Source organism: Alligator sinensis, unplaced genomic scaffold (assembly GCF_000455745.1).
Source record: "Alligator sinensis unplaced genomic scaffold, ASM45574v1 scaffold3_1, whole genome shotgun sequence".
Classification (NCBI taxonomy): Eukaryota; Metazoa; Chordata; order Crocodylia; family Alligatoridae; genus Alligator; species Alligator sinensis.
The window spans coordinates 604,933-620,187 of record NW_005842465.1 but is presented as its reverse complement, the minus strand read 5'-3'; the positions used below and the strand labels follow the sequence as shown (position 1 = coordinate 620,187).

Genomic DNA, 15,255 nt, shown 5'->3' with positions numbered 1-15,255 from the left:
TGGCACTCAGCCCCCACTCCCAGCAGCAGGCCCTTGGGGTGCTCTTGGCCCACTGCAGGCTGAGCCCCTCAGTGGCATGTGGCTGAATCCCAGGAGCTGCGCATATTGGCACAGACTCTGCCTGGCTTGGCCTGGCCCACTGGCGCATACCTTTAAGCCATACCAAGCTGGCACCGTGCACCATTGGGCAGGGCAGGCTTTGTGCCTCCATGGGCAGCTCCCACCTGTAGTGCTAGGAGCCCCATGTGGTGGCACAGAGCCAGCCCAGAGCCAGCCCAGTGTGGCTTGAAGGCAGGTGCTATGGGCTGGGTTGGGCTGCCATGTGCTGCTCCCAGGATTCAGCCAGGGCTGTGCACTGCCGGGGGGCTTTGCCTGCCACAAGCCAGGAGCACCCCAAGGGCCTGCAGCTGCTACCAGCAGCAACGGCTGTGCACTGGGGGGGGGGTACATCCACCCCACCCTACACACATCCACATCTCTTCAACCCCTCACAAACCTCCCCCCATACACCATATACAAGAGTAAGACTTTATTTTAAGCTATTATGCAATCACCTCTACATACACTATGCAAATGCATGTAAATCAGGACAAATATTTTTTAAATAAAATTAAAATGTGTTATAGTAGATGTTTCATTTTTAATATAAGATTTTTTTTTTTTCTGTTTCCCAAATGGCAATAACCCCTGTCCCAAAAGCAGTATTTTCAGGGTGGGGCTTCCAGTGGCAAAGGTCAGGGGCTAGGTATGGGACTTCCAGTCCTAAGAGGGTGATCATGGGGCGGGGCACCTGTCAAGGGACGGGGCTACCCTTGCAGCCCTCGACAGGTCACCAGAAGTCATTTAAGCGGTCCTCCAGCTGAAATAATTGCCCACCCCTGGGCTAGAGGGTCAGACCTTCCAGCCCATATTGACCTCCAAGGGTATACTGTGAGCTGTAGAGAAGCAACACCATATTTTTGAGGGGGAAAAGGTGGGGCAGAGATGAAGATCTGGACTTTTCACAAACCGTTTCTTCATGCATACTGGGAGGAACTGTTCCATCCGTTTTAAAATTCTGCTTAATTTGGGAACTTGAAAGCAGGCAAGTTGAAATGGAAAGAGCTCTGTTCCAGGGTAGCCACATGTTCACCTGCTTTGCCCAAAAAGCTGACCAGCCCAGGTAGGAGTGTGAGCAGGTAGCTCCTAAACCAGCTCCGCTGTCATTCAGCAGGTTGGCCAGCAGGTGGCATTGCCATAGGAAGCAATTCCATTTCTATTGCTTCGATTGGCTTTGAATTGGGCATTTTTGGAACTTTCTTATTCCACCAGCTGTAGCCTGGCCTCCACCCACATTGTACTGATACAGCTAAAAGTATGATGTTAAGCCAGCCTCGCTAAACTACCTTGTGTGTGTGGACAGTCCCTTGGAAAATAGCAGATCTAGGACCCCAACCAAATCCACTGCCAGCTCCTTCAAGCTGCAACCTGTTTCAAATTACTTCTCTCAGTCTGCTCTGTCTTGATATTGTTATCAACTGAGGCAGTGGGGGCTGATAGATTGAGGAAAAGACTGGCAGATGGGACAGCTGGATTTAATTTATCTATGCTTCTGCTAGCTACCATAGTTACTTGCTTTATAAGATAAGGTCCTCCCTCCCCCCACTTAACACAGGGAGGGAAAAGTTCCTCGTCTTAGATTTGAGTATGAGGGTGGAGGGGGACCGGTGGCTACTGTGGCTTGGGCTCCCTATCCCTGTCCTCTCTCCCCATTCCCCCCACCCCCATGCTGTTTCTGCACCTCGCCATTTCCCCTTGCAGCCTGTTCTCCCCATCTTCCCTCCACCCCACACACATGCGGTCGCTCCCCCTTCTTCTCTGTTTCAGGAGAAGAAATATTGCGGTACTAGTTGTGGCAGAACCAGTGCCTAGCAGTCAGAAAGCTGTGTTAAGCCTCAGAATGTGAAAGTTTCAATCCCTTTAGCAGCTGTTTTTAAAAGTAGTTTTGTACGGCCCCATGCAATCTATGGCTGATACCCAAATAGGTTATCTGATGGAATTTTTTGCCCTACAAGTATTTGTTGAACAGTTTCATGGAAATAAGGTTTTACTTTGGGTAGGTATGAGTGAGGTAGGATTTCTTCAGAAACACTCTGGGTGGTCCCTACCTTAAGTCCTGGGATGCTGTAGTAGCACATTTTAAGTGGCTGTATTCACAGAGTTAGGAAGTGTTTACTTTGGATAACTTATTTAAGCATTCCCTAAAAAATGAATTGCCAAAAAATAGAGATAATTAGAAGTGACTGAGTTGAATGGAAATGAATTATGTGGAAATACTAAGAGCTAGGTAGACTAGCTACACCAGAAGCCACCAGGGATATTGTTGACCAGAAGAATCTGTTGAATAATGAGTAGCAAGCGGAAATAAGAATGATTTAACATGGCATGAAGGAGGCATGGTGAGAAATATGTTAGTCAGCTGCTGCACGGTTGTTCTTCATCCCAGCTCCCCTTTAGTGCCCCCACGAGCGCCAGTATGAGGTTTGTTTAAAAAGAAATGAATTTTCAGGCCTTTTTGGCTGTGAAGCAAACCTCTCAAATGGGGCCCTCCCCTGTGCTGCTTTCCAGAGTTTTGCTAAGAGGATATGAATAGGCTTCAGTGCCCCAACAAGAAGAGGAGGGGCCCCCAAGCTGACCTGTTGTACGTACCTCAGATGAGTGTGGGATTTAACACTAACATCAAAACAAATGATTTCCCTCCCAGCATTTTAGCAGAAATCCCCATGTGTTCTTGGATTGCAGTTGGAGCTTGGGTAGAATAGTACCATCATTCCCACACCACAGGCCCCCTGTCCTGTTCCCAGTCCGCCTGTTGGTCACAGTACTTTTCAGGTTCCAAGAGGGGTAACAAGGAGTTAACATTTTACAGGAGTGATAGACAAGAAAACAGGCTGAATAACTAGAAAAATGTCCTGGCAGTGAGATCTAGGTTCAGAATTGCCTCCCAAGAGACATGTCCAAAAGGCTGGGATGTGTTCTGACCTAGCCAAAGTACTGTGGTGTATTCTGTAGGGAGCAGTCCTTCTGCCTGGGGTTGGGCAGGAAGGGGAAGTCCCCTGCCAGCGGGCTCTATTGTAGTAACTGTCAGACCATGTTTACTGGTATGGTTGACAGAGCTGAACTAGCTAGCTCCTGAGCAGCTAAAACGGCAGCCTCACCGTTCCTCCTGGCTAGGCAAGACCAGGCTATGTGGTGAACACCTTCAGGCATTCTTCTGAAAAGGAGCTCGCTGCCTTGATCAGTGAACTCAGGTGACAGTTTCTGACTATGAGCTGCTTTGTCTATCTTGCCAACAGGAAAAGAAGAAGAAAAAGAAACACAAGAGCAAGGAGTCCTCTGATTCCAACAGTTCAAATAGCTCTGACTCGGACAGCGATGGGGCTCAGCCAGCCAGCAAGAGGGCCAAGCATTCAGAGAAAGCTAGCAAGTCTCAGAAGAAGAAGAAAAAGAAGAAGCATAAGAAAAAGCACAAAGAGTGAAAGGGTGGTCTCTAGCAAGGGACCTTGGCATGGTGAACTCCCTGTCTCCCTGCTCTAGCCTTCTGGAGTAAGCTGCCAGAGAGAGCAGAACTCAGTTGATACCTGCTTGTTCTAAGGACAAGGGATTTTGTTCTACTCAAAGCAGTATGCAGTTGTTGATGTTAAAGATGCTGACATTGAAATTAATTATCCACTATTAAGCTAGAAGTGAGCTGCCATTTTCTCCCACTGAGGGGCTGATGGGTGTGCCTGCCAAAATACATTGATTACACCCATTCATCAGCAACTCTCATCCTGTAGCTTTAAGGTCCTTTGGGTTAGCTGCCAATGGTACACTCAGTTTCTCTGGAACAGCCTTGGACCACCTGTCAGGAGTATGCATGATATCAGTGCTATATCCAGTTGCCTGTGAATAGATGGAGCTATGCCATTCAGGTTTGGTCTCTCCAACCAGTCCCTTCAGAGCATTTGAGGGGGAGCCATTTCACATCTTCTGAGCTGATTGTCTAGTGGAACCTCCTCCCTGCTGATGCTTGCATAGCAGTCACCTCTCTGCATATCAGGCCTTCTCTGCACACTGGGATTGTATCATAATAATTGTGCAGTTAGGGCTCCGATTCAGCTGCTGATAGAACAACTGCTAGTGTGCACACAGTTTACTGGCATAAATATCCTTTATATGCTAGAGCTCGTTTCCATTCCCATAGAGAAATGGCTTTCCTTATACAAGGCACTGGTATAACTGCACCTGTTCTACAGGGGCTGAACTATCTATATTACTATACTTAAAATGGTATGGCTTTTATGCGAGTCCAGCCCACGGTGTCATCTCCTCTGCCTGTAAGCAATAGCAGTGAGATGGTGGCAATCAACTAAATTATGCTGAAGAGAGACTTGCAGTAAATGTTAATTGTGTTGGTACTGTTAGCTATGTACATTATAAAAAATACATAAATCTCTAAACTACTAAGTTGTATGCGATACTGTAGTATTTTATTTCTTGCGATTCACCATGGTCAGCAAAATAAGGGCCCTAGTCTATACGTGCAACTTGCACTAATTTAAGAATGGTTTAGCTTGGGTTAGTTTAAACTCAAGTCTGATAAACTGAAGGTAAATGTCAGTAGCTTACCATTAAACCAAAGTAAGAGTTAGTTAATCTGGGGCAAAGCCCTGAAGACAACTCTGCTTTGAATCATTCTTTCTAGCTTGTTCATAGAGATGAGCCACAGGGAAGTGTCAGCTTCTGGCTGCCCTGTAAAAATGGATTTATGCTGTCTTGTGCTTCGAGTGCTAAAACAAATCTACAGCTTACCTGAAGGTCTAACAGAATTCACAGCCGTTAAATCAGAAATGGCCATCTGGGTCCTCTAGTGTGATCTTGCATAACACAGGCCATAAAATTATATCACAGATGAGGAAAGAATGCCTGACTGAGAGAGGCAGTGATCTGTACTCATTTAAAACCTTTTCTGATGCACCTGTTTAACTCTCCCATTAGAGAGAAGCAGTCTTTAAAGCTCTTTAGGCAATTGACTGTGCTATAAGGTAAATGCATAAAACAGTGGAAAGTTGGGAGTATGGTGATACAACTAGGTCTGCTAACAGGCTGAAACAGAAACGCAGCTTTACAGGATTAGTTGGGCTATAATAATCACTCCTGTCTGAAAGCTTTAAGTGTTTGTACCATGCTAAAGGGCCCCTCACCTGCCTGGGGCTCCAGAAAAACTTGCAATGTAAGTTGTGTCCTGACGTGATTTGTTTGCTTGATACAATAGTCTGAACTCCCTCAGCTAGGGCAGGGTGTCAGGATTCAGCCCTCAATTGAAAGAACAGACTGCTGAGAGAGAACTACATCAGCTCTCCAGTGAAGTCAGGAAGACAGAATATAAGCCTTATATGCTGACACCATGGTGTGAGTTCCCCTTTTCCCCCATCTTGGCATGAGAATGGTTTAGACGGTTGACCTAAATCAGTGGAGCAGGGGTTATAGGGGGGCTGCAGCCACCATAAAATTCCTCATAGCCCCTGCTGCTGGTTCCTCCCTAATCTGGGTGCATGCCTTCCCCCCTCATGACCTGCCGCTGCTTGCCCAGCTGGGGCATGACAAGGCGAAGCTGAGGCTTGTCTGGAAGGTGTGGGGAGGCTGGACCGGCTTCTGCCGCTTGTCTGCAGCAGCACCATCCCTTGCCTCCCCGCCCCAGTGGGGTGAGCGGCAGGAGGGCATAGCCCAGGCTCCAAGTGCCTTCTGCTGCCCATCTGAAGCGCAGCCTGGCCCAGCCTGCCATGCGGAGATCTGGGGGCACATGCCCACTCCTATGCCCTCCCACACCAACAGCGCGTGGCAGCATGCAGTGGCAGCCCCCTCTTCTCAAGTCCCGCATACCCCTGCCCTAGCTGGGCAGCTTGTCCCAGCTCCAGCCCCAATCCCTCCTATGCTGTGGGGGCATTGATCTGCCCCACACACCCCTTTCCTCCCCCCTCTGCCCACCACAACGGACTTACCAGCTAGAGCAGGGGTGGGCAATTATTTTGGGCAGAGAGCTGCTTATTGAGTTTTGGCAAGTCATCGAGGGCCGCATGAGAGGCGGCCCAGGGCAGATAAATATTAATTTTCTAAATATTTTAGGGGCCCCACGGGCCAGATAGAATGGCCTGGCAGGCCGTATGCGGCCCCTGGGCCGCGTTTTGCCCACCCCCGAGCTAGAGGTAGCTGTATCCAGCATGGTGAGGACTGCTGCCTGTTTAGTCTGACCAAATTTCCAAATCGGTGCTGAATCTTCTAATCCGATTTGGCCAAATCAAATTGGGACAGTGACTCGAATCACCAAATAGAATCGCTGTCCCTCTGAATTGGCTCAATCTGAATCGAATACTTGCTGCTTCACCCAGGCCCAGTATTTATGCTGTTCTGACTGCTCCCCCTAGCAGGATTGTTGTTTTAATAACTGTATGTCCCTTTAAAAAAGTTGAAGGCCAGGTGTGCTGTAGAATTTTTTGCTGGCAAAGACATAACAAATTGTGCCTTATGCCCACAAAACCTGTGCCAGCAAAAATTCTTAGTGTATACAGTTACACCAGCAAAAATGTACTCTTACTGGTAGGACAGGAATAAGCCATCCTGACAAAACTGGTGCCCTATGCTTAAGAATACCTTTGCCAGCATATAACTTCTACTACCCTAGTGAAGCTTGTTGTGCAGACCTGACCCAACCTGACCTAACCAGTGGTAGGTGTCTACCCCTTGCCTTTATCTTCCCCTAGGGAGTCAGGGCTACTTTAGTAGCATCCAGGTGCTTATGAGATTCCAGAGGGCCACATTTAAACTATTCTGTGTTTCTGTCTGGGTTTTGTAAGCCCCAGCCTTCCTGCAGGCAGGAAGCCTTGCCCCACATTTTCCGGGGCAGGGACCATTGTTAGTGCCCCAGAGCACTGGTTTATGTGGTTGAGTCCCGTGCTGGAAGCTGATGTAGAGAAGTCTTTACCAGAGTAAATCAGATACTAATCTGGAATAACTTTTGTTTATTATCTTTCACAGGGGTTCTTGCAAGATTAAAAAAAAAAAAAATCAAAAAACAAAACAACCAACCTCCCAATACCACAGAGCTCAGGATAGAAGAGGAGGGCTGGATCTAGTGGGCACCAAAGTCATATTAAATTTTATACAAAATGCCAAGGGGAAGAAAACAGGCAATTCGGTGATGAATTCGGCATCAGGCGATTGGCAGAGAGCAGGAGGTGGCATCTATGTTGCCTTTTCATATGTGCGAGTGCAGACGGTGGTGCCCATGGTTAAAGTCTGGGGGAAGAAAGAAAAAAAGAGGTAAGAGAGGATTTGGGGGGAGTCCCTTGTCAGAAGACTTGCAGCTAAGCTGCCCCTCACATGGGGTCAGCCAGCTGCGGTTAGGTTTAACATGCAGTTCCCTGGACCAAGCAAGTCTTTGATATCTTATGCCCAGAACCTGTCCCTCAGCCTCTACCCCAGCCCTGAAGGACAGAGTTTTAATCTGCTGTTTGGATGCTTTAACACTTCCTAGGCCAGGTCTAACCTTTAAAGTTTTGCTGTAGCTGTTGCAAGTTGGGCTATGGTATTTTACTGAAATGATTACACTGGTGTAACCCGAAGTGTGGATACAGTTATGCTGTTAGAAAGCACTTCCTTTCTGCTACAATTACTCCTACATGAGCCGGGTGGTAAGGCAGTTAAACTTATTACTGACAAGAAGCCTTAACACTTGTCTATTGATTGAAAACATCTTGGCTGAATGGAAAAGCAGGAACAGTTGTTAGTTGATGGTAGGGATACTTCCGCCATCTTACCAGAATTAACTTCCCATCCTGCAGTTCTCGGACCAGGTTTGTTTCTTTTCCATCCCACTTCTGTATATGGACAAGTTTTCCTTCATCTAGTGTCACCACTGACTGTGAGGAGGAAGAGAGATCAAAACACGTGAGTGCCACTTGTTTAAACAGAGGCAGTGAAATAGGCTTTTCCTAGCCTGGAATAGTGTTAATTCTTTTCTCTTCATTCCCCAAGAGCTCTGCCCTTGAATCCAGCTCAGCAGGACTTCTTGTGTCTATCAAATGAGTGAATGCATGGGTGAACTGCAAAGCAGAAAGGTACTTTGAGGGATGGGGAGATGCAGTGTGGAACTGTGTTGCAGAAAGTGTTACCTGAAGTTTGGTGGGGACTTTTAGACCTGACCAGTGCCTGGCTGTTCACTGCCGCAGGGCAGGATGGGGCAGTGCATTCTCCCTCCCATCTTCATGTTGGAAGCTACATGGATGAATTTTTATGGTGCATGCAGGGAGAATAGGATGAAGGTAATGACAAGGGTCAGGAAGGCGCAAAGGGGAAGAAAGAGATTAATTGTACACCTTGGTTTGAATGTTCTTGGTGAGTTAACATTAAAAAAGGTGAGTGGGAGGGAGAGACTATGGCTAGGGACAGACATTACACATAAACTGGTTTAAGTGATATGAAACTGGTTTAAGTCTGCAACAGAACAGATTCAGTGCACATCAACCAGTTTGAAATGGCTGAAACTGGTTTGAGAAACCTGGTTGATGGTAGTATCAAACTTAACTGATTTGGGTCAAACTGGTTTATGCAATGTCTATCTCAGACCCTTTGCTGGTTTAAGTTAAACCAAACTCCCCTAGGTCCCCGCATGCTCTCTGGGCTGGGCAGGGCTCTCTGCTCCACAGCAGGGCTCTCTGCTCCACAGCAGGGCTGGCCCCTCTCCTCTGCTCCCTGGCTGAAGCTCCAGCAGAGACTGCTAGCATCTGCCTGGCTTCCCCTTGCTCCCCCACCACCATCCCCTCCCTGTCCTCTCTGCTTTACATAAACACCTCTCAGCATTAGCTAGCAGACCACATGCTGGCTAGTAGGGCTGTGCGAAGATATGGGTGGTGATTCAATTTGGAGAAGATTCGGCCGGATTCGGTGGCCAAAAATCTCTGAATCTGAATTGAATCAGGGGACCAATTAAAAGGTCCAGATGGATTCGAAGCTCTCCGAATTGATTCAGAGAGCTTCGATGATTCAGACAGTCCCTGCCTCCCGGTAGCAGGGAGCTGGACCCGGATTTCAAGCTGGTAAGTAGGGGGCAGGGGACCATGGTGGGACCTCTGTCAAGCGCCATGCCCCCCCCCCCCCCCCCCCCAATGGCTGCCCCCCCCACTCAAACCCCTGGCCCTTTAAAAAAAATGCCCCTACTCGCTGGGTGCTGCAGGGTGCGGGGGCATGATCCCCACTGCCCCACACTGTGAGGGGGCTCTGCCACAAGCCCCCTCTGACCCCCACCACTCTCCCAGCCCCCCTGCCCAACCTCTGACCCTTAAAGAAAAAAAAACAAAAAACCCTGAACTCACTGGCTGCTGCAGCGGCCTCAGGGTTTCTGGATGCTCCTGCAGCTGGTGAGTGAGGGCTTTTTTTGTTTGCTTGTTTGTTTTAAGGGCCAGGAGCTGGACTGGGCAGGGTAGCCATGCGGGGGCAGGAGAAGCGAGCAGGGGTAGGGGGGCTCATGGTGTGGGGGCAGTGCAGGGCAGTTGGGATTGCCCCCCCCCTGCTGGGAAGGAGCCAGTGAGTAGGGCTTTTTTTTCTTTGCAAAGAGCTGGCAGCTGGGGTGGGTGGGGCAGCCACTGAGAGTGGGGGGGGGATGGGGCCTGTGTGATTCAGAGATTCAGCTGATTTGGCAGCAGCCGAATCTCCAAATCGGATCCAGCTGAATCAATTCGGGACAGTGATTCAAATCATTGAATCGAATGACTGTTCCCCAAGTTGGCCAAATCTGAATTGAATGCTAGCCGCTTTGCACAGGCCTACTGGTTAGGTCCATGCTGTAGCAGATGGGACAAAGGCAGAATCAACAGGTAGCTGGTAATGTCCCTCTTTTCTTAATGGGGTGAGTTAGGGGTGATAAACACTGTGTGTTATCAATTCTCTGCTGGGTTGGTTTGGGTGGGGGAGAGGGGAAGGGATCCCTCCCTAATCAGAGTGTCCTGTCTGGGCTTGCCATGCCCCCCACTCAGCTCAGTCCTGTGAAAGGGAAAGGAGGGCTGCTCTAGTGCCCTTCTAGCCTGAGCCACTGCAAGCATGTGCCGCCACTTCTGCGATGTCTGTACAGTTACAAAGTGATTTAACCTAGCCAGGTTAGACTAACTCGCAAACATTGAATCAATTCAGGCTCAGGCTTTTTGAATGCCTGTCCCTAGCCTGTGTGCCTGCAAGATCTCTCTTCTTTATTCTAACTTGGAAAGAGCTTTTAATGTAAAGGGAAAGAAGAAGAGCAAGCCTTGCCTAGAAGCTGTGCTGAGAAGGAGGGAGTGAGATTTTCCAGTTTGTGAGCATTTGGGATATGAGGAGTTCAGAGGACATATCACTGCACGTCACTGGAAACTTGAGAAGTTTGGCAGCTTCCACAGTTTTTTGGAAGATTGGGCTGTGTCTGCTCAATCTGTTACTATGAGCAAGCAAACTCCCTACAGCTTCACAGCAAAAATATAGCCCTAAAGCAAGACTGCGATAGAAATGTAAAAAACTAACTGCAAACCCCATGCTGAGACCTACTTCTCCACTTCCAGGGCTCTTCCCTCAGTTTTCTACTCACCCCACCATGCTCTGGCTCTCTGGGTGAGTGAAGACAGCCCTGTATCTGCCAAGAGGCCGAGTCCAAAGCCGACAGCCTGCTCTGGCTGGGATCTGAAAAGGGAATGGTGCAGCCGAAGCTGCCCCTTGGGGCTGAAACAGCAGCAGAGAGATTTTATAGCATCTCCTGGGTATTGCCTTGTGCCATGGCAGTTACCCTTTAACTCAAGCAGTTGGGGCCAGTTTTTTGACTCTGCTGACAATTTGGGGTGTCAATGCATGTACAGCCCTGGAGTGGTTGCATCTCTTCCTCTTGAATTATCATCACCCACTACATGTTTCTCCTGTTACCTCAAAGCTGATCAGTGCAGAGGGCACTAAATAGAGGAGGTGTTATTAGTTTGCTAGCTGGCTCCTTGCTCAGATGAGCCAATTCCCCATGAGGAATAAGAGCAGACTGAAACCACTCCCCACAACAACCTTATTCAGATCAAAATGTCAGGAGCACATTTCAGAGTAATTTAAATGAAAGTCCTGTTGTTCCCTCTACCCGTCCCACCCTGAAAAACGCAAGGACTTCAAGGACACTTAGTACGAAAAAATGTCTCCGCCTCACCTGGGCTGATGTTTACACAGTATTCTGCATTGATTGAGGACTGAGAGGCTGGCTGGTGCCAAGGGTAAGGTTAGTGTGACGGTTCTCTTATCTGGGGAATCCTGGAGCAACCCGTTTGTGTGAGGACAACTCGAGTCCCTCCCCAGGAGAGCAGAGTGCCGGCTTGGCCCAGGCTGTAACCATCACTACCCCTGCCCAGCCTGGCACTGTCCTGTCACCTTCCCCCTGGGACTGTCCCCACTTGCATTTGCCATATGACCTTCCTCTTGCATGCGACTCAAGGGATGGGTTGAGGCTGAAGGACTCTGCTCCTGCTTTCCAGCACTCCAAAGCTCAGAGCCAGCGCCCACATCCCTGTGCAACACTGGTTGCCACTCAGCTTTCCGTGCAATTCCAGAGATCTCAACTTCTCACAGAGCTGCCAATGTTGTATGGCTCTAGCTGCCATTTCTTTCTAAATGTTACTACCTTCTCCCAGTCCTCTTTCTCTGTATCTGTTTCCCTCTCTGATCTGGGCCATCCACCAGCTGTGGGTATTTCCCCCTGGGCAAAATGCCCTCTTGTAGAGCCCAGAGTCTGTGTTGGCAGACCCTTTTATATTACACATCTATTTGTTCTCCCTGTGGGGAGCAGAGTGTAGATGGGTCCTTTAAAGATACAAGTCTGAAATTCAGCAGCAGCTGGGTGGAATGGCGTGTGCTGTTACAGAGCAGCTTATAGCTCACAGGATCTGGACATGGCAGAGAGCTGCCTAGCAGAAGTGCCAACTGACTGCTGCTGCCTGTCCTTCCAGAAAGGGTGAAACTGAGCAGGACTTCCCTGTAGCTAGGGTATCTGGCTCGCCTAGCTTTTGAGCATCTCCCATGCCTGGAAGTACTGCAGATCTCACTTCTAGGGAAGTTGATTCCCTAAATACCATCTGCTGACTACCTGCAAACAGTCATGCAGACTCTACAGGCACCAGTGCCCACCCTAAAGCAGCTGCAGACTGTGGGGCCTGGGGCCTTCCTTTACCAGTCTCTCCAACCCTGTCAGCACTGGTTCCTGAAGACTGAGCTGATGTGTAGCCCCTCCCCAGCCTCCCCCCTTGCCGTCTTGCAGAGATTCTCGCCATTCTCGGCTGACATCCTTTGTCCAATCCCTGTGCAGTTCACCATCAGCCCTCAGCCACGCAGCATCAGGCTGGCTGGGCTCAGCTACGTGATCAGTCTGCATGCGGCTGCATGCATTGCACGGCTCGTTGCAGCCCTGTGCTCCTGGCTAGGCCGTGAGGTTATGGTGCAGCCTGGCTGTGCTCCTCTTACTATTGTTTACCCTCTGGCTGGCTGCCGAGGGGCATTTGAAGGGCATGTATCCAGCTCACAAGTAATAGTCCTCAGTGGTTCATGTGTACCACACAGGAAGCCAATGTGGTTTTAACATAGTTTCCATCAGACCCAGTCACCCTGTCTGTTTTCTCAAAGCTCTCCAGTGCCATCACGAGATACAATTGGCAGCTTGACCCAAGCACTTCTCCCTACTCTCTGGGGTCAGTTGATTAGCAGGCATGTTGCAGATATTGAATGAAATACCTTGTGCTATAGCTACTGCTGTAACTACACCTTTCCACCAGCGCTAGCCTGGTGGCACGTACGCAGGTGCAGCCCTGGGTTATTAAGGTGGAAGTCATTCTCCACTTAGCCAGTGACCTACACCTCTTTTTACTGTCACTTCCCCACTCAGTTTACTCCTCTGCAAAATGGGGAGGAAGATACGTGCTCAGGTTTGAGGCCCCTGATTTGCTCTGTAAATTCTAAGTGTTTTTGATCGTGGCAGTAACTGTACTTTGAGACCTTCTAATGTACTCTTCTGAAAGAGAAGTTAAATCCCATGAGGCCCCCAGCAGAAGTCTCTCTCCATTCATACCCAGGGTAGTGCATCTACATGAGACGTTTACTATGGAGTTGCCTAATTAGCTTCACAGTAAACATCTCAGCTTCTACATGCGCAGTATTATTAGGATGGAGTAAACGAATTAACTTGGCCACAGGACAGTACTTACAAACGCAAGTACTATCCTATGGCGGAATTGTTTTACTGCACAGCAATGCATGTGTAGATGCTGACGGGGCTGCCTGGGACACGATGATTCTCCAGTGCAGGGGCTGCCTGCCAGCTGGGCCTGCACTGAAGTACGCTTATGCCCCAGCCAGATCCTCCACAGCATACTGAGCCAGGTCAAAGCAGTGCTAGGCTGGCGGGCTGACCCCCGGCCCCCTGCCAGCCAGGGCTGCTCTGACCTAACTTAATATGCTGTAGTCCCTAGCGCACATTCAAACGCGGTGCCCAGGAGCAACAAACTCCAGTGCAATATGTGCTGGAGTTTATTGCTGTGATTTAATTGCATGTGTAGACATATCCGTAGATACATCTACACGTGTGCTTTACTGCAGAGTAACTAATTAGCTGTGTAGTGAAGTGTCACTATCTATACATGTGGTGGCATTAGGCCCCAGTAAACTAATTAACTCTGCCATAAGATAGTACTGTGGGGGATAGTCCTATCCTACAGCAGAGTAATTTACTGCGATTAAACACACATGTAAACAGTGACTGCAGGTGTAAATTGTGCCCAGTCAGCCTAGCCAGCCAGTGGCCAGACTCCTGCCTGCCACCTAGCCACACAGCTTGCATAGCAACACCCTCATGCCCCAGCCAGCCCCTCTGCCACCTGACACTGCTACCCAGAACCTGGACTGACCCCTTTTCCCCCCTGCCAGCCCAGGCCCGCTCTGCCCAGCTGAAATTACTGCTGTCCCGGGTATACATATAGTGTACTCCAGCTCAAACTGCTCCGGAGTTTATTGCTTCTCATTAACTGCATGTGCAGATGTTCCCAGAGCATCCAGTTTCTGTTCTTTGCTCCTGGCTTATTATGTGGCCTTGGAAAAAGCCCCCTGATAGGGGGGATATCCATCCTAGCAAGGAAGTAGCTGCTAGAGCAGGGGTGGGCAAAATATGGCCCATGGGCCAGATCTATCCCACCAATTGGTTGCATCTTACCCACAGCTGTCCCTGTGGTGCTCCACCTGCGGTGGAGCCCCACCTGCTCCTGCCCAGGACAGTCTGCACTGCTCTCCTATCTGTGCCCACCCAAGACACTGTCTTGGCCCTGGCCCTGACCAGCACATACCTTCCCAGTGGGACGGACTTCCACCCACTCAGCCGTCAGCAGGTAGGTTCTCATCACACTGGATGGCTGAGTGGGTAGAAGGCAGCCACAAGCTGGAGCTGGAGCCAAACAGTCAAAGTGGTGGCTGCTGTAGAGTGGTACAGACTTTGTGGACTAGATCTGGTCTGCCTAGATTGCTGCCCCCTGGCCCATGGCATCAACACCTGGTCCTAGTTGCCCAGAACCCAAGGAGAAATGAAGCTCCTTCATGTCCAGTGAGTGATAAAAGAAAGTTAAAGGATAAATGCAGCCATGCTAAGTTCTGCACTTTCCAGTCAGCACAGGGCCTATGCCCCATTTCTGCCTGTACTGCAAGATAACGGCAGTAGCAGGGGTCAGACTTTTTCATAAACATACTTAATCACCCCTCCCAGAGGTTGCGTGGTCCCTTTCAGGGCCAAAAACCATACTGACCAGAGACAAAGCCATTTAAACCCTAAACATGCCTGTGTGGAAGCTCAATTCACTATGAGCCCTTAGGCAGGCCACTGTTTATTTTTGTACTGCAACAACCTTGACCATGTCTCCTCTGTTAAATGAAAGGGCACAAACTGTCTGGTGTTTATGCCTCTGAAGTGTAGCGTACTTAATTGATGGGATGGCAGGAGGGGAGGGATGGGGGACGGGACAGAGAGAGGCCCTGGTCTCAGTTGCGTGCTGCCCGCCTGCTCTGTAGAGCCACATCTCTTTATACTACTAGTGCAGGGAACCCTCTTGCTACTGGTGACTTGAAGAGGGTGGAAATAGTGGGCATGGAGTGGAGAGGGTTTTTTTGGAGGGGAGGGACCCTATAACAGAGGCTCAAAAAGAAGGGTTTTTT

The 15,255-nt window shown here is 49.3% G+C and overlaps 2 protein-coding genes across 4 annotated transcripts in view; one reads left to right on the top strand and one right to left on the bottom strand.

Annotated features, from left to right (window-relative positions):
• The window catches only part of ZCCHC17 (zinc finger CCHC-type containing 17), a 31,105-nt gene extending 26,621 nt beyond the window's left edge, over window positions 1–4,484 (top strand). For all 3 annotated transcript variants that reach the window (XM_025212492.1, XM_025212491.1, XM_014523272.2), the window contains one exon: window positions 3,336–4,484. In XM_025212492.1, coding sequence (XP_025068277.1) covers window positions 3,336–3,518 — 183 coding nt within the window. In that variant the 3' untranslated portion in view covers window positions 3,519–4,484. The remainder of the gene's footprint in view (window positions 1–3,335) is intronic.
• A 2,539-nt stretch (window positions 4,485–7,023) lies between these two features.
• The window catches only part of LOC102371062 (fatty acid-binding protein, heart), a 14,339-nt gene continuing 6,107 nt past the window's right edge, over window positions 7,024–15,255 (bottom strand). Inside the window, exons 3-4 of the mRNA XM_006030834.3 lie at window positions 7,839–7,940; window positions 7,024–7,317 (exon numbers count right to left, since the gene is read on the bottom strand). Of these exons, the coding sequence (XP_006030896.1) occupies window positions 7,264–7,317; window positions 7,839–7,940 (156 nt within the window). The 3' untranslated portion in view covers window positions 7,024–7,263. The remainder of the gene's footprint in view (window positions 7,318–7,838; window positions 7,941–15,255) is intronic.